This window comes from Oncorhynchus gorbuscha, linkage group LG16, assembly GCF_021184085.1.
Source record: "Oncorhynchus gorbuscha isolate QuinsamMale2020 ecotype Even-year linkage group LG16, OgorEven_v1.0, whole genome shotgun sequence".
Classification (NCBI taxonomy): domain Eukaryota; kingdom Metazoa; phylum Chordata; class Actinopteri; order Salmoniformes; family Salmonidae; genus Oncorhynchus; species Oncorhynchus gorbuscha.
The window spans coordinates 88228881-88247692 of record NC_060188.1 but is presented as its reverse complement, the minus strand read 5'-3'; the positions used below and the strand labels follow the sequence as shown (position 1 = coordinate 88247692).

General features: G+C 45.4%; 1 protein-coding gene across 4 annotated transcripts in view; it reads right to left on the bottom strand.

The window, feature by feature from the left end:
• dym (dymeclin) overlaps positions 1 to 18812 on the bottom strand; it is a 209872-nt gene that overhangs the window by 85813 nt on the left and 105247 nt on the right. For all 4 annotated transcript variants that reach the window (XM_046305083.1, XM_046305084.1, XM_046305085.1 and 1 more), the window contains exon 14: positions 2661 to 2766. In XM_046305083.1, coding sequence (XP_046161039.1) covers positions 2661 to 2766 — 106 coding nt within the window. The remainder of the gene's footprint in view (positions 1 to 2660; positions 2767 to 18812) is intronic.

Here is an 18812-nt window from a genome sequence, read left to right as displayed (position 1 = left end):
TAGCAATGGTCTTTTCCAGCCAGTGTGTTAATTCAGCTTTGACGACTCTAGACATAGCAATGGTCTTTTCCAGCCAGTGTGTTAATTCAGCTTTGACGACTCTAGACATAGCAATGGTCTTTTCCAGCCAGTGTGTTAATTCAGCTTTGACGACTCTAGACATAGCAATGGTCTTTTCCAGCCAGTGTGTTAATTCAGCTTTGACGACTCTAGACATAGCAATGGTCTTTTCCAGCCAGTGTGTTAATTCAGCTTTGACGACTCTAGACATAGCAATGGTCTTTTCCAGCCAGTGTGTTAATTCAGCTTTGACGACTCTAGACATAGCAATAGTCTTTTCCAGCCAGTGTGTTAATTCAACTTTGACGACTCTAGACATAGCAATGGTCTTTTCCAGCCAGTGTGTTAATTCAGCTTTGACGACTCTAGACATAGCAATGGTCTTTTCCAGCCAGTGTGTTAATTCAGCTTTGACGACTCTAGACATAGCAATGGTCTTTTCCAGCCAGTGTGTTAATTCAGCTTTGACGACTCTAGACATAGCAATAGTCTTTTCCAGCCAGTGTGTTAATTCAGCTTTGACGACTCTAGACATAGCAATGGTCTTTTCCAGCCAGTGTGTTAATTCAGCTTTGACGACTCTAGACATAGCAATGGTCTTTTCCAGCCAGTGTGTTAATTCAGCTTTGACGACTCTAGACATAGCAATGGTCTTTTCCAGCCAGTGTGTTAATTCAGCTTTGACGACTCTAGACATAGCAATGGTCTTTTCCAGCCAGTGTGTTAATTCAGCTTTGACGACTCTAGACATAGCAATGGTCTTTTCCAGCCAGTGTGTTAATTCAGCTTTGACGACTCTAGACATAGCAATGGTCTTTTCCAGCCAGTGTGTTAATTCAGCTTTGACGACTCTAGACATAGCAATGGTCTTTTCCAGCCAGTGTGTTAATTCAGCTTTGACGACTCTAGACATAGCAATGGTCTTTTCCAGCCAGTGTGTTAATTCAGCTTTGACGACTCTAGACATAGCAATGGTCTTTTCCAGCCAGTGTGTTAATTCAGCTTTGACGACTCTAGACATAGCAATGGTCTTTTCCAGCCAGTGTGTGACACAGGGTGAAACAAGGGGAGGGATAAGGGTCATGAAAGAGGCATCCAAACAAAAGAGAGGGCAGGGTGAGGGGCTCTTCCCTTATGTCTGTCTGTGGGGGGATAGAGAGAGGACAGGGTGAGGGGCTCTTCCCTTATGCCTGTCTGTGGGGGGATAGAGAGAGGGCAGGGTGAGGGGCTCTTCCCTTATGCCTGTCTGTGGGGGGATAGAGAGAGGGCAGGGTGAGGGGCTCTTCCCTTATGCCTGTCCGTGTGGGGGGATAGAGAGAGGACATGGTGAGGGGCTCTTCCCTTATGTCTGTCTGTGTGGGGGGATAGAGAGAGGACAGGGTGAGGGGCTCTCCCTTATGTCTGTCTGTTTGGGGGATAGAGAGAGGACAGGGTGAGGGGCTCTCCCCTTATGTCTGTCTGTGTGGGGGGATAGAGAGAGGACAGGGTGAGGGGCTCTCCCCTTATGTCTGTCTGTCTGTGGGGGGATAGAGAGAGGACAGGGTGAGGGGCTCTTCCCTTATGCCTGTCTGTGGGGGGATAGAGAGAGGGCAGGGTGAGGGGCTCTTCCCTTATGCCTGTCTGTGGGGGGATAGAGAGAGGGCAGGGTGAGGGGCTCTTCCCTTATGCCTGTCCGTGTGGGGGGATAGAGAGAGGACATGGTGAGGGGCTCTTCCCTTATGTCTGTCTGTGTGGGGGGATAGAGAGAGGACAGGGTGAGGGGCTCTCCCTTATGTCTGTCTGTTTGGGGGGATAGAGAGAGGACAGGGTGAGGGGCTCTTCCCTTATGCCTGTCTGTGTGGGGGCGGGGTGGGGTAGAGAGAGGACAGGGTGAGGGGCTCTTCCCTTATCCCCGTCTGTGTGGGGGGGATAGAGAGAGGACAGGGTGAGGGGCTCTTCCCTTATGCCTGTCTGTGTGGGGAGGTGATAGAGAGAGGACAGGGTGAGGGGCTCTTCCCTTATGCCTGTCTGTTTGGGGGGGATAGAGAGAGGACAGGGTGAGGGGCTCTTCCCTTATGCCTGTCTGTGTGGGGGGATAGAGAGAGGACAGGGTGAGGGGCTCTTCCCTTATGCCTGTGTGTGGGGGGGATAGAGAGAGGACAGGGTGAGGGGCTCTTCCCTTATGCCTGTCTGTGTGGGGGGGATAGAGAGAGGACAGGGTGAGGGGCTCTTCCCTTACGCCTGTCTGTGTGGGGGGGATAATCAGGCACACACCTCAGCTACTCCATCTTGTCTGCAGGGAGCAATCCTTGGGACCCCCCTCCCCACAGACACACACCCCCGCCCTCACCCATCCCCCCAGACACACACACGCACCCAGACACAAAGACACACACAGCACGCACCACGAATGCAGATGCGGACTCAGTGAGAGACGACAGTCAGACCTAGACACAATCCCAGACACTCAGAACCAGACATGTCTGGAGGTGCAGGCCCAGGGGACCAGTATTCACTTGGTGTGGGAGGTCAATTCCCCTCATAGTCCCACCATTGAATCAAAAGACAACTGGGATAAGACTAGATTTTTCATAGACCAAATCAGTAGCTGCAGTACTCACGTAGTCAGGCAGCACAGAGCTGTCGTCTGCCCCCCGGGGACCTCTCAGAGACTGGGTAGCCTGTTCCAAGACCTTGTTGTGCTTCTTGGACAGCAGGGCAAATAGACTGGAGGGAGAGAGGAAAAGGGGAGAGGAGAGGCAACAGGGCTATTTAGAGTCTTTACAAAGATCAGAGGATTCTGGTATCACATCCTGGTATCACAAGACTGGATGCACTATTAAGGGCATTATATTTGTCATACTCTTCAGTCCACATAATCCAGACCAGGGATCATCAACTAGATTCATTTTCTTTTTCAGCAGATGGTCAGGAGGCCAGGACATAATTACAAATAACTTCAAATTGAATGCAAGAAGCCTAAAACAAATATAATATTTGACCTAAACATAGCAATTTCAAACCTTGCGTACATTTGTATAAGATCACATATATCTCTCTATTGTGTGTGGGAATACTTTGGAACAGATTTCCTAAATTAAAATAACTTGGAGCTGATTTTCTTTGTCAGCCAAAGAATTATGATAAATAAAATCACCTGCGGGCCAGCAGTTGGAGAACCCTGATCTGGACCTACGTTTATGAAACAAATACTTCCACTGAGTACTTAACATTAGGAACACCTGTTTAACACTGCGGTGCACACCCGTTTGCACTCAGAACAGCCTCAATTTGTCAGGCCACGTACTCTACAAGGAGTCGTCCCAGTGTTCCACAGGGATGCTGGCCTAGAGTGCATTCGAGGAGTATTAATTCCACATTTGATTATTTTACAGCCTTATTCAATTATTACTATAATTATTTTTTCCCCCTCATCAATCTACACACAATACCCCATAATGACAAAGCAAAAACAGTTTAAACATTTTTTTGGGGGGGGAAATGTATTAAAAGTTAAAACAGAAATACCTTATTTACATAAGTATTTAGACCCTTTGCTATGAGAGTCGAAATTGAGCTCCGGTGCATCTTGTTTTCATTAATCATCCTTGAGATGTTTCTACAACTGGATTGGAGTCCACCTGTTGTAAATTCAATTAATTGACCACCCGGCGAAACTGAGCAATCGAGGGAGAAGGGCCTTGGTCAGGGAGGTGACAAAAAACATGCTGGTAACTCTGACAGAGCTGCCAAAGGTGCTCCAACAAAGTACTGACTAAAGGGTCTGAATACTTTTGTAAATGTGATCATTGAATTGTTTTTATATTGTTTTTTTTGTGCATTTTTTCTTTTCTTTGTCATTATGGGTTAGGGTTAGGGTTATTATGGTTATTGGGTGCAGATTGATGAGGGAAAAAAGTCCAGGGTTCTGAATACTTTCGGGATGATTCACACAGTTGGCTGGATGTTCATTGGGTGGTAGAGCGTTCTTCACCCTGCCCTCTCTCTATCCCCCCCCACACAGACAGGCATAAGGGGAGAGCCCCTCACCCTGCCCTCTCTCTACCCCCCCCACACAGACCGGCATAAGGGGAGAGCCCCTCAACCTGCCCTCTCTCTATCCCCCCACACAGACAGGCATAAGGGGAGAGCCCCTCACCCTGTCCTCTCTCTATCCCCGCCCACACAGACAGGCATAAGGAAAACGGGAAATTATTCAGTGTGAAAAACCCAGCAGCATTGCAGTTCTTGACACACTCAAACCAGTACACCTGGTACCTACAACCATACCCCGTTCAAAGGCACTTAAATCTTTTGTCTTGCCCATTCACCCTCTGAATGGCACACATACATAATCCATGTCTGAATTGTCTCAAGGCTTAAAAAAACTTCTTTAACCTCTCTTCTTCTACACTGATTGAAGTGGATTTGAAGTGGCAACATTAAGGGATCATGGATTCACCTGGTCAGTCCTATGTGTAACTCTGTTGTTGTATAATAATAATATAATATATGCCATTTAGCAGACGCTTTTATCCAAAGCGACTTACAGTCATGTGTGCATACATTCTACGTATTGGTGGTCCCGGGGATCGAACCCACTACCCTGGCGTTACAAGCGCCATGCTCTACCAACTGAGCTACAGAAGGACCAAGTGCCAAGTGCTTTGCTTTATCTTGGCCAGGTCGCAATTGTAAATGAGAACTTGTTCTAAACTTGCCTACCTGGTTAAATAAAGGTGAAATATATATATATATTTTTTAAATGTCATGGAAGGAGCAAGTGCTCCTAATGTTTTGTACACAGTGTATATTGGCCAATGTTATAAACAGATGTAACACACAGACACATTTCAGCCTGAGAAAGACAGAGAGCATCACAGAAGAGATGTAACACAGACACATTTCAGCCTGAGAAAGACAGAGAGCATCACAGAAGAGATGTAACACACAGACACATTTCAGCCTGAGAAAGACAGAGAGCATCACAGAAGAGATGTAACACAGACACATTTCAGCCTGAGAAAGACAGAGAGCATCACAGAAGAGATGTAACACAGACACATTTCAGCCTGAGAAAGACAGAGAGCATCACAGAAGAGATGTAACACAGACACATCACAGAAGAGATGTAACACAGACACATTTCAGCCTGAGAAAGACAGAGAGCATCACAGAAGAGATGTAACACACAGACACATTTCAGCCTGAGAAAGACAGAGAGCATCACAGAAGAGATGTAACACAGACACATTTCAGCCTGAGAAAGACAGAGAGCATCACAGAAGAGATGTAACACAGACACATTTCAGCCTGAGAAAGACAGAGAGCATCACAGAAGAGATGTAACACAGACACATTTCAGCCTGAGAAAGACAGAGAGCATCACAGAAGAGATCAGCCTGAGAAAGACAGAGAGCATCACAGAAGAGATAACAGACACATTTCAGCCTGAGAAAGACAGAGAGCATCACAGAAGAGATGTAACACAGACACATTTCAGCCTGAGAAAGACAGAGAGCATCACAGAAGAGATGTAACACAGACACATTTCAGCCTGAGAAAGACAGAGAGCATCACAGAAGAGATGTAACACAGACACATTTCAGCCTGAGAAAGACAGAGAGCATCACAGAAGAGATGTAACACAGACACATTTCAGCCTGAGAAAGACAGAGAGCATCACAGAAGAGATGTAACTGAGAAAGACAGAGAGCATCACAGAAGAGATGTAACAGACACATTTCAGCCTGAGAAAGACAGAGAGCATCACAGAAGAGATGTAACACAGACACATTTCAGCCTGAGAAAGACAGAGAGCATCACAGAAGAGATGTAACACAGACACATTTCAGCCTGAGAAAGACAGAGAGCATCACAGAAGAGATGTAACACAGACACATTTCAGCCTGAGAAAGACAGAGAGCATCACAGAAGAGATAACACAGACACATTTCAGCCTGAGAAAGACAGAGAGCATCACAGAAGAGATGTAACACAGACACATTTCAGCCTGAGAAAGACAGAGAGCATCACAGAAGAGATGTAACACAGACACATTTCAGCCTGAGAAAGACAGAGAGCATCACAGAAGAGATGTAACACAGACACATTTCAGCCTGAGAAAGACAGAGAGCATCACAGAAGAGATGTAACACAGACACATTTCAGCCTGAAAGAAAGACAGAGAGCATCACAGAAGAGATGTAACAAACACATTTCAGCCTGAGAAAGACAGAGAGCATCACAGAAGAGATGTAACACAGACACATTTCAGCCTGAGAAAGACAGAGAGCATCACAGAAGAGATAACACAGACACATTTCAGCCTGAGAAAGACAGAGAGCATCACAGAAGAGATGTAACACAGACACATTTCAGCCTGAGAAAGACAGAGAGCATCACAGAAGAGATGTAACACAGACACATTTCAGCCTGAGAAAGACAGAGCATCACAGAAGAGATGTAACACAGACACATTTCAGCCTGAGAAAGACAGAGAGCATCACAGAAGAGATAACACAGACACATTTCAGCCTGAGAAAGACAGAGAGCATCACAGAAGAGATGTAACACAGACACATTTCAGCCTGAGAAAGACAGAGAGCATCACAGAAGAGATAACACAGACACATTTCAGCCTGAGAAAGACAGAGAGCATCACAGAAGAGATAACACAGACACATTTCAGCCTGAGAAAGACAGAGAGCATCACAGAAGAGATGTAACACAGACACATTTCAGCCTGAGAAAGACAGAGAGCATCACAGAAGAGATGTAACACAGACACATTTCAGCCTGAGAAAGACAGAGAGCATCACAGAAGAGATGTAACACAGACACATTTCAGCCTGAGAAAGACAGAGAGCATCACAGAAGAGATGTAACACAGACACATTTCAGCCTGAGAAAGACAGAGAGCATCACAGAAGAGATGTAACACAGACACATTTCAGCCTGAGAAAGACAGAGAGCATCACAGAAGAGATGTAACACAGACACATTTCAGCCTGAGAAAGACAGAGAGCATCACAGAAGAGATGTAACACAGACACATTTCAGCCTGAGAAAGACAGAGAGCATCACAGAAGAGATGTAACACAGACACATTTCAGCCTGAGAAAGACAGAGAGCATCACAGAAGAGATGTAACACAGACACATTTCAGCCTGAGAAAGACAGAGAGCATCACAGAAGAGATGTAACACAGACACATTTCAGCCTGAGAAAGACAGAGAGCATCACAGAAGAGATGTAACACAGACACATTTCAGCCTGAGAAAGACAGAGAGCATCACAGAAGAGATGTAACACAGACACATTTCAGCCTGAGAAAGACAGAGAGCATCACAGAAGAGATGTAACACAGACACATTTCAGCCTGAGAAAGACAGAGAGCATCACAGAAGAGATAACACAGACACTAGCGTTGTGTCTGATGCCTGATTGATGTCCGATTTACACATACAGGGTCTTTTTCACAAAACAACACATTACAAATGTGCACAGAGGAAATACGCCAATTTCTCCAGAGCCCAAATGGCACCCTACTCCCTATATAGTGCACTACTTTAGACTGGCACCCTATTCTCTATATATAGTGCAATACTTTAGACCAGAGCCCTATGGCACCCGATTCCCTATATAGTGCACTACTTTTTACCACAGCCCTATGGCACCCTATTCCCTATATAGTGCACTACTTTTGACCAGAGCCTAATGGCACCCTACTCCCTATATAGTGCACTACTTTAGAACAGATCCCTATGGCACCATATTCCCTATATAGTGCACTACTTTTCTTAGGGATAGGGTGCATATGGGACGCAGAAACAAGCTCCAGTTACGTACATTGATGGATTCTTCATGTGTACATAGATTCTGTAGATAACTCATTCTCTACATGGTTCTATACAAACACCACTATCTTAGTTTCTACCCATTAGCGGTCTCAACAAAATCATTCCAAACAATGGGTGTGTGTCATTCCCAAGACATTATAACACAAACACAACAGCCCGGGGGAATAAACAGCAGACAAATGAGCCTCACCATACAAGTGAAGCTAAATAGAATAGAGCATAATAGAATCCAATAAAGTGTTGTGTGAAATATGTAGAGGACCCTGATGGAGTAGCGCACCTAAAAGGACAGAGGACCCTGATGGAGTAGCGCACCTAAAAGGACAGAGGACCCTGATGGAGTAGCGCATCTAAAAGGACAGAGGACCCTGATGGAGTAGCGCACCTAAAAGGACAGAGGACCCTGATGGAGTAGCGCACCTAAAAGGACAGAGGACCCTGATGGAGTAGCGCACCTAAAAAAGGACTGATGGAGAGGACTAAAAGGACCTGATGGATGGAGTAGCGCACCTAAAAGGACAGAGGACCCTGATGGAGTAGCGCACCTAAAAGGACAGAGGACCCTGATGGAGTAGCGCACCTAAAAGGACAGAGGACCCTGATGGAGTAGCGCACCTAAAAGGACAGAGGACCCTGATGGAGTAGCGCACCTAAAAGGACAGAGGACCCTGATGGAGTAGCGTACCTAAAAGGACAGAGGACCCTGATGGAGTAGCGCACCTAAAAGGACAGAGGACCCTGATGGAGTAGCGCACCTAAAAGGACAGAGGACCCTGATGGAGTAGCGCACCTAAAAGGACAGAGGACCCTGATGGAGTAGCGCACCTAAAAGGACAGAGGACCCTGATGGAGTAGCGCACCTAAAAGGACAGAGGACAGACTGCTGGCACTCAGAAGTGTGCAGATTGGCAAGGCAAGGTCGAAACAGACAAGTGAAAATCTGATCTGTTTTCTTACTCTTAAGTGTTCCTGAAACCAACTGTCCAATAACACTTTTTAGAGTTGCTGACAATGTGGGTTGCTGTCTGACACTACAAAGACTGATAATAATTTTGCACGCCCAATTTTTCAGTTTTTGAATTGTTAAAAAAGTTAAAAATATCCAATAAATGTCGTTCCACTTCATGATTGTGTCCCACTTGTTGTTGATTCTTCACAAAAATGTACAGTTTTATATCTTATGTTTGAAGCCTGAAATGTGGCAAAAGGTCGCAAAGTTCAAGAGGGCCGAATACTTTCCTAAGGCACTGTACCTGCAGGTAAGCCAAGCTGTCAGACTGACTATACATGCAGCTAAGCCAAGCTGTCAGACTGACTATACATGCAGCTAAGCCAAGCTGTCAGACTGACTATACATGCAGCTAAGCCAAGCTCTCAGACTGACTATACAAGCAGCTAAACTAAGCTCACAGACTGACTATACATGCATTCAGCTAAACCAAGCGCTGAGTGACTATACATGCATTCAGCTAAACCAAGCTCTCAGACTGGCTATACATGCAGCTAAGCCACACTCTCAGACTGGCTATACATGCAGCTAAGCCACACTCTCAGACTGGCTATACATGCAGCTAAGCCACACTCTCAGACTGGCTATACATGCAGCTAAGCCACACTCTCAGACTGGCTATACATGCAGCTAAGCCACACTCTCAGACTGGCTATACATGCAGCTAAGCCACACTCTCAGTTTTCTCCAAAACCAACAAATGTATTATTTATTTGGAACCAAAGTTGTCCGTCCGTCACACAACCTTTGATTTAGGGGGATACACTAGAATAAAGTAAGTATGTAGGCGACAGGCTTGATTTGAGCTGCTGTCTAAGGGACTTCTATCAGACACAGACCGGCCTTCATCCCCCAAACCAATACCCATTAGAAGGCTTCAATGACAGCAGCATGTGAATAAGGTTTCAATCATATCCTGTGCTAAATGTCCTATATTGTACACATCCCTATGATCTATCTGGTTGATGAGATGGAATGTTATGTCCGGAGCTTCTAGGAACAGTGACATCATCCCGAGTCTCAAATGACACCCCATAGGGCGCGGGTCAAAAGCAGTGCCCTATTTAGAAGGGACGTAACGATTCACATCGGTCCCTGGTTCAAATGTTTAAAATAGGAGGGCATCGGTCTGCTGGATCTGTCAGAAATCAATTCAAACATTACGAATTGTGGAAATGACTTTCTTTCTACCTTCAGAAAATACCTGCTGCATCCTCTTCTGCATGTAACTGTGGTGACAGTCATTGAACTAAAAGTCATGCCGAACATCCCAAGGCAATATCAGTAGCCTCGTAGCACGCTGACCAACAAGGTAGGCCTATTCCTGATTTTGCACATGTTCAAGCAGAGTGTCGACATGTCCCAAAAGGCCTAAACCATTCGATTATGAGACAGGAGTGAAATCTAAAGTTTTTGCTATATATTCATTGGCTGTGTCATAGCTAATTTGTAAACATAAATATTGATACATTACTAGCGCTAACACTTTTAATTAGAGGACGACCAACAAATATTTTATAGTGCAGATGCCAATACTGATTTTTGGGGGTCAAGGAGGCGACGGCCGATATTGAATATCATTCAATTAGAAAATGTTGATGACATTTCCCAGAGACATCCATGCATACATTTTCAAATATTTCTCACCAATCTAACGACATAACATATTAGTAATAATTGTATTTGAATGGTAAATCTCTTAACCTGGGTAAATGAAGACAGCATAGGCCTACTTACAATACAGGTGAATGCATATTAAATAGGAGTGTGTGCATTGAGTTATTGAGCTTGTTTTGGCTGATCTGTGGAGTCTATGGTGCTACAGATGACAATCTGTTTGTCTTTCATTTGGGACTTCTATTAGCCTACCGATCAACAACATTTGCATAGAGGCATCAGTCCAGGATGTCACGCCTGTATGGAAGGACATCACATAGGCACTGATGTTAGTTTGGGAATATAAAAGAACATCTATCCATTCAAATGGGTACAACGTCATGATGTGTAGTATTGTTTAGTCATTTTCCGTGATCGGGAAAACATTTATTTTAGCTGTCAGGACGCATTTCTAAAACAACTCAACTGCCAGGATGAAATTCAAATCAACTCGCTTTTCGTCTATCTGTCTAGAAATGAGAGGGTTGTAACTTGATCGACTGCTACAATAGGCTTTAACTCCGCTCCCTTTCAGATTTCCTCACAGCTCTCTCCATTGCTCATATCCCTTGCTGCGGTTTACTGCTATTACGATAACTAGCAATGGCGATGACACTCTCTACCAAGGCATAAATGCCCATCATATCCAACAAGGAGTGCGAGGGTAGGAAAACATATGAAACGACGATGAACGTTCTTGTGTGAGTGACTCAAATCTGCCCCTAGTTCGGGAAGTGAGAACGCTCACACACGCACCGATCTACAGCTTTCTTGGTCCATAAACATGAAGGAAGAGTGTTCGGTTGCTAAACCTATTGCCAAACTTTATGTAGGTATTTTAAAACAATTCATTTGTTCTCTATTACAACGATCATCTAATCCGACGATCAACATCTAATTTATGAATATGCTTGCGGCTGGTCAGATCAACACAGCAGTAAATAGATAACGTTAGCTAGCTACATTGGCTACTAGCTCCCACCTGATATCTTAGCACCATGTTTATCTAGCCAGCTAGTGAGCATAGTAGCTAATATAGCTAGCATGCTAACACCACAGATGATAGGGTTATGTATTGTAATCTTTGCTAACAGGTCACATAGCTATCTGCTTAGCTAGTAGGTCAGGATGATACCAGTATCATGGCAAGGAAAAAAACACAAAGTGGATTTAAATTATTTAGGAAAACAGCCCTAATGTTGGAAACAAACATCCATAATGTTGTCATCCAGAGTCACATGTATTTATTTTCCAAGCTGTACCACACTATTGTATATACAGCAGGTTTTAAAGGACCATGTTTGCCATAGAACAAATATTGTGATACTGGTATTGTCCCGGCCCTACTAGCTAGCGATCGTTACAGTGTCATTTACAAGAAATTCAGTCCAGCTACGGTCATTTAGGGTTACAAAGGGTCAGAAACTTTCTGGTAAATTGCTTAAATTCATCAAAAAAGTTTGCTTATAACAGGGAACCTTTTTTTGTGGGATACACACAAGGCAATTCTAGGTCTTGTGGCATATTTTGGTTAAACTATCCCCAATTCAATGGAATTGCAACCCCCTGCATGTAACGGTTGTCGTAGGTGGAAGAAGGTGAAGAGGACCAAGGTGCAGCGTGGTACGTGTTCATGGTAAATTTAATAAAGAAACTGAACACTAGAACAAACAAACAACAAAGTGGAAGAAACGAAACAGTTCTGTCTGGTGCAGATACACAGAAAACAACTACCCACACCCATAGTGGGAAAACAGGCTGCTTAAGTATGGTTCTCAATCAGAGACAACAACTACCCACACCCATAGTGGGAAAACAGGCTGCTTAAGTATGGTTCTCAATCAGAGACAACGATATTCAGCTGCCTCTGATTAGGAACCATACCAGGCCTAAACATAGAAACACAACACCTAGACATACAACATAGAATACCCACCCACATCACACCCTGACCAAACTAAAAATAGAAACATACAAAGCAATCTAAGGTCAGGGCATGACACTGCATGCACAGTGCATTCTTCCATCACATGCACAGTGCATTCTTCCATCACATGCACAGTGCATTCTTCTATCACATGCACAGTGCATTCTTCCATCACATGTACAGCTGATTCTCAAGATCTTGCACACTAATGAAATGCTAACATTTATTTTTACAAAGGAGTTGTTTTATCTAACTGCTTAACTATTTATCTGTAAATGGAATTGTATTTGGGGTTTTTTATACAAAAAAAATATAATCTTTACAGGAAAATGCCACAGTACTATCAGATGTGTGGAGACATTTCACTGCAGCTACTGTCGAAGGAATAGCTGTGGACATTTGCAAATGCTGTGCCAAATCATATGTGAAGAATGCAACAAAGATGCAGAAACATCTGGCCAAGTGCATAAAGTTCCCTCAGCGCTCACAACAAGCAACCTCTGACAAAAGCCTCATTACTTCGATTCGAGGTGAAAATGATGAATCCGACACCTTATCGATAGCAACAGCTCATTGTCCTCCTGGAATCAGAAGTTTGTTTGACTCAATGGAGCAACGTAGTCAGAAACGCTGATGAATGTCTTGCTCGAACTGTGTATGCAACTGGTTCACCTCTGATGCTCACAGGCAATGTGTATTGGAAGAGATTTCTGAATGTTCTTCACCCAGCATACACCCCTCCAACCAGACATGCTTTATCTCCTCATTTGCTGCATGCAGAGTTCAACAAAGTTCAAGTGAAGGTCTCCATATGATAAATATATCCAACTCCAAAAACATTTACATTTGAATGGTATTAATGTTAATTCCCATATATTCCTGTTAATTTCCATATATTCCTGTTAATTCCCATGGAAAGTTTCCACCTCTGCATATTCCCCAAAATTTGCAACATTAGAGTCATTTATAAGAAAATCAGTCCTGCTACTGTATGCCATTTCTAAGCAAAAAACCAGTCTAGCAACAATCATTACTGTAATGTTATTTACATGCAGCCAGTTTCAACTGGTACACTATCGGTGCCCAGCCACCATTTAATCAAACAACAATGTTCGATGGCTACATTCCTGTAACCGCTGTCTTTGAACTGTACCTCAACAGACAGTACTCAGCCTGGACCACAGAACAGAAATCCTCATGCTGTCCACCGTATGCCCCATACCCATGACAAATACACTGTCCCAAATGGCACCGTATTTCCAATACAGTGCACTAGTTCCCCCTATGGGCCCTGGTCAAATACAGTGCACTAGTTCCCCCTATGGGCCCTGGTCAAATACAGTGCACTAGTTCCCCCTATGGGCCCTGGTCAAATACAGTGCACTAGTTCCCCCTATGGGCCCTGGTCAAATACAGTGCACTAGTTCCCCCTATGGGCCCTGGTCAAATACAGTGCACTAGTTCCCCCTATGGGCCCTGGTCAAATACAGTGCACTAGTTCCCCCTATGGGCCCTGGTCAAATACAGTGCACTAGTTCCCCCTATGGGCCCTGGTCAAATACAGTGCACTAGTTCCCCCTATGGGCCCTGGTCAAATACAGTGCACTAGTTCCCCTATGGGCCCTGGTCAAATACAGTGCACTAGTTCCCCCTATGGGCCCTGGTCAAATACAGTGCACTAGTTCCCCCTATGGGCCCTGGTCAAATACAGTGCACTAGTTCCCCCTATGGGCCCTGGTCAAATACAGTGCACTAGTTCCCCCTATGGGCCCTGGTCAAATACAGTGCACTAGTTCCCTCTATGGGCCCTGGTCAAATACAGTGCACTAGTTCCCCCTATGGGCCCTGGTCAAATACAGTGCACTAGTTCCCCCTATGGGCCCTGGTCAAATACAGTGCACTAGTTCCCCCTATGGGCCCTGGTCAAATACAGTGCACTAGTTCCCCCTATGGGCCCTGGTCAAAAGTAGAGCACCCCCCCCTATGGGCCCTGGTCAAAAGTAGAGCACCCCCCCCCTCTGGGCCCTGGTCAAAAGTAGAGCACTCCCCCACCCCTATGGGCCCTGGTCAAAAGTAGAGCACCCCCCCTCTGGGCCCTGGTCAAAAGTAGAGCACCCCCTCTGGGCCCTGGTCAAAAGTAGAGCACCCCCTCTGGGCCCCCCTCCCCCTATGGGCCCTGGTCAAAAGTAGAGCACTACCCCCCCCCCCCTATGGGCCCTGGTCAAAAGTAGAGCACTACTCCCCCTATGGGCCCTGGTCAAAAGTAGAGCACTACTCCCCCGCCCCTCCCCCAGGAACAGCAGATGGTTTCTGTAGCTCTAATAACACACAGAGAGGAGTAAACCCCCATGTGGGAACACAGCTTAACAACACAGGCAGGAGCACGGTTCACAAGGAACACACACACACAGCTATACACCCCTCAACATTCAATGAGTTCTACACTGCGCACGCACGCGCACACACACACAATATTACTTTAAAATGGTGTAAGGAATTTTGTTGCTGGAATTTGAGCGAGGTTAAAAGATGGTGAAGTGGGTGACAGTTGGTTTAATATATGAAGAAAATAGTCAAATAGGTTCATAAAATGTACTGTAGTGTGCAGCAACTAACAAGACAAAAGCTGCAGCTGATTATCGTGTTACATGAACGTTCCCTCTCCTCAACACTAACTCATTAAGCCTGCCTGGTGAGAACAGTCTGGAACAGAGGTGGAGTAGATGGGAATTCCTTCCCGTTATCAAGCAGCAGCTGACCTGACTAATCCTCTTAGGACCCACCATGGTTCAAATCAAATCCAACAAAATGGAGTCTTTAACGTTACTCGACGGGGACCATGCACATTGATGACCAACATTTCTGTCAATGTGCCAGATCCAGCCTACCTGCTAATTCAACTGTATTCCTTTACCATATGGATACACTGTTTCTGCGTGGGTTGGTTGTCTGGGAATTTTCATTCATCCTTCAACAACATGGTGGCACGCGTGTTTCAAACCATAGACATACCCTGGGTGGGTACTATGACTGAGGTCTGAGCGCGCTCTGATGCTCTGTGCTCTTTGAAACCCAATACAATGAGGGGGGGGGGGGGGACATCCTTTGTTATGTGCTCTCTGTGTATCTCTTTATAAAAGTGATGGGACGGAGGGGCACATTTTGTTACTAATTGACCGACAGGACAGAGCCGGGCCGGGCGCTAGCTGCCAGAGGCTATTGTTTTGGCATCATTGGCATGGCAGCCTTTTCCATTGGTCATGTTTAGTCTAGACACAGTGCCTGGAAGCTGTGTCAGGTTGACCTACTGTGAAATGGACGTGCAAGCGCACGCACACACAAACACAGGTACGGACACACACACACACAGGTACGGACACACACACACACAGGTACGGACACACACACACACAGGTACGGACACACACACACACAGGTACGGACACACACACACACAGGTACGGACACACACACACACACAGGTACGGACACACACACACACACACACACACACACACACACACACACACACACACACACACACACACACACACACACACACACACACACACACACACACACACACACACACACACACACACACACACACACACACACACACACACACTCATCAGCAGACTCAGACACAAAATAAGCCATACAACAAGACCAAATGAGACAGAATCTCCCAAACTGTTGCACAAAGAAACCAGCCAGATAAATGCAGGACTCAGCAGAGACGTACACCTGTGCCACATGTCAGCACCATTCATCCAGTGCAGGTCACCAAGGCCGTTTATATCATTGGCTTTATGCGGTATGATTGAGCTACTGAAAGGTGTATTGAGATATGATTACCAGTGCTGGCAAAGAGGCCTGGGTCCTGGTCTGTCTGTAGGGTAACTTGGACTCTATGGGGTCTTTTGTAGACATGCTATTACTGAGACTGAGTGAGAGGCACACCTGGTGATCCCCACAAGCACAAAGACCCTCTGCCATATTGACTGACTGCAACCCCTCGGTCTAGTCTATAGCTCTGACAGACATGGCTTTAATATTTCGGATAGATTGTTGCTTCCAACAATGTAATTGTCTGCATCATTCACAATGCCCCATATATTTTGGGGTGTAAATATACACTTAGGTTGGAGTCATGAAAACTAGTTTTTCAACCACTCCACAAATTTCTTGTTAACAAACTATAGTTTTGGCAAGTCGGTTAGGACATCATGTGCGTGACAAGTCATTTTTCCAACAATTGTTTACAGACAGACCAGATTATTTAACCTATAATTCACTGTATCACAATTCCAGTTGGTCAGAAGTTTACATACACTAAGTTGACTGTGCCTTTAAACAGCTTGGAAAGTTCCAGAAAATGTCATGGCTTTAGAAGCTTCTGATAGGTTAATTGACATAATTTGAGTCAATTGGAGGTGTATCTGTGAATGTATTTCAAGGCCTACCTTCAAACTCAGTGTCTCTTTGCTTGGAATTATGGGAAAATCAAAAGAAATGAGCCTGGACATCAGGAAAAAAAAATGTAGACCTCCACAAGTCTGGAACATCCATGGGAGAAATGTCCAAACGCCTGAAGGTACCACGCTCATCTGTACAAACAATAGTACACAAGTATGAACACCATGGGGACCATGCAGCCGTCATACCGCTCAGGAAGGAGACGCATTCTGTCTCCTAGAGATGAACATTCTTTGGTGCGAAAAGTGCAAATGAATCCCAGAACAACAGCAAAGGACCTTGTGAAGATGCTGGACAAAACAGGTACAAAAGTATCTATATCCACAGTAAAATGAGTCCTATGTAACACTACCTGAAAGGAAGAAGCCACTGCTCCAAAACCACCATAAAAAAGCCAGACTACGGTTTGCAACTGCACATGGGGACAAAGATCATACTTTTTGGTGAAGTGTCCTCTGGTCTGATGAAACAAAAATAGAACTGTTTGGTCATAATGTCCATCGTTATGTTTGGAGGAAAAAGGGGGTGGCTTTCAAGCCGAAGAACACCATCCCAACCGTGAAGCACAGCAGTGGCAGCAGCATGTTGTGGGGGTGCTTTGCTGCAGGAGGGACTGGTGCACTTCACAACATAGATGGCATCATGAGGGAGTAAAATTGTGTGAATATATTGAAGCAACATCTCAAGGCAGGTAGTTAAAGCTTGGTCGCAAATGGGTCTTCCAAATGGACAATGACCCCAAGCATACTTCCAAAGTTGTCGCAAAATGGCTTAAGGACAACAAAGTCAAGGTATTGGTGTGGCCATCACAAAGCCCTGACCTCAATCCTATAGAAAATGTGTGGGCAGAACTGAAAAAGCATTTGTGAGCAAGGAGGCCTACAAACCTGACTCAATTACATATGCTTTGTAGAAAGTATTGCATTAGGGATAGGGTGTCATTGGTGAAAGGGTGTCATTTCGGATGCAACCCAGGACTCCAGTCCCCTATGCAGGCCTTATCCCAGGGTTAGAGCTCTGCCACCCCCAGCATTAGAGCCTGCATAGGGGACTGGACTCCCGGGTCGGGTGGCAGAGCTCTAACGCTGGGATAAGGCCTGCATAGGGGACTGGAGTCCTGGGTCGGGTGGCAGAGCTCTAATGCTGGGATAAGGCCTGCATAGGGGACTGGAGTCCTGGGTCGGGTGGCAGAGCTCTAATGCTGGGATAAGGCCTGCATAGGGGACTGGAGTCCCGGGTCGGGTGGCAGAGCTCTAATGCTGGGATAAGGCCTGCATAGGGGACTGGACTCCCGGGTCAGGTGGCAGAGCTCTAATGCTGGGATAAGGCCTGCATAGGGGACTGGACTCCCGGGTCGGGTGGGAGAGCTCTAATGGTGGGATAAGGCCTGCAATCTGATCCGAGCCCGACGGGCCCTGGCATTATACATTGGTTTAGGGCCGGGTGGGGACAGTTTTAATCATAGAAACCTTACATAGAAAGCAAGAAAGAAAGAAGCAGGGGAAAGGCAGCAAATTGGTAGTAATAGAGTCCGGTTCAACCTAGAAGCATAGGACTAGAGTCTGGTTTAACCTGGAAGCATAGGACTAGAGTCTGGTTCAACCTGGAAGCATAGGACTAGAGTCTGGTTCAACCTGGAAGCATAGGACTAGAATCTGGTTCAACCTGGAAGCATAGGACTAGAGTCTGGTTTAACCTGGAAGCATAGGATTAGAGTCTGGTTTAACCTGGAAGCATAGGACTAGTCTGGTTTAAACTGGAAGCCTAGGACTAGAGTCTGGTTTAACCTGGAAGCATAGGGCTAGAGTTCGGTTCAACCTGGAAGCATAGGACTAGTCTG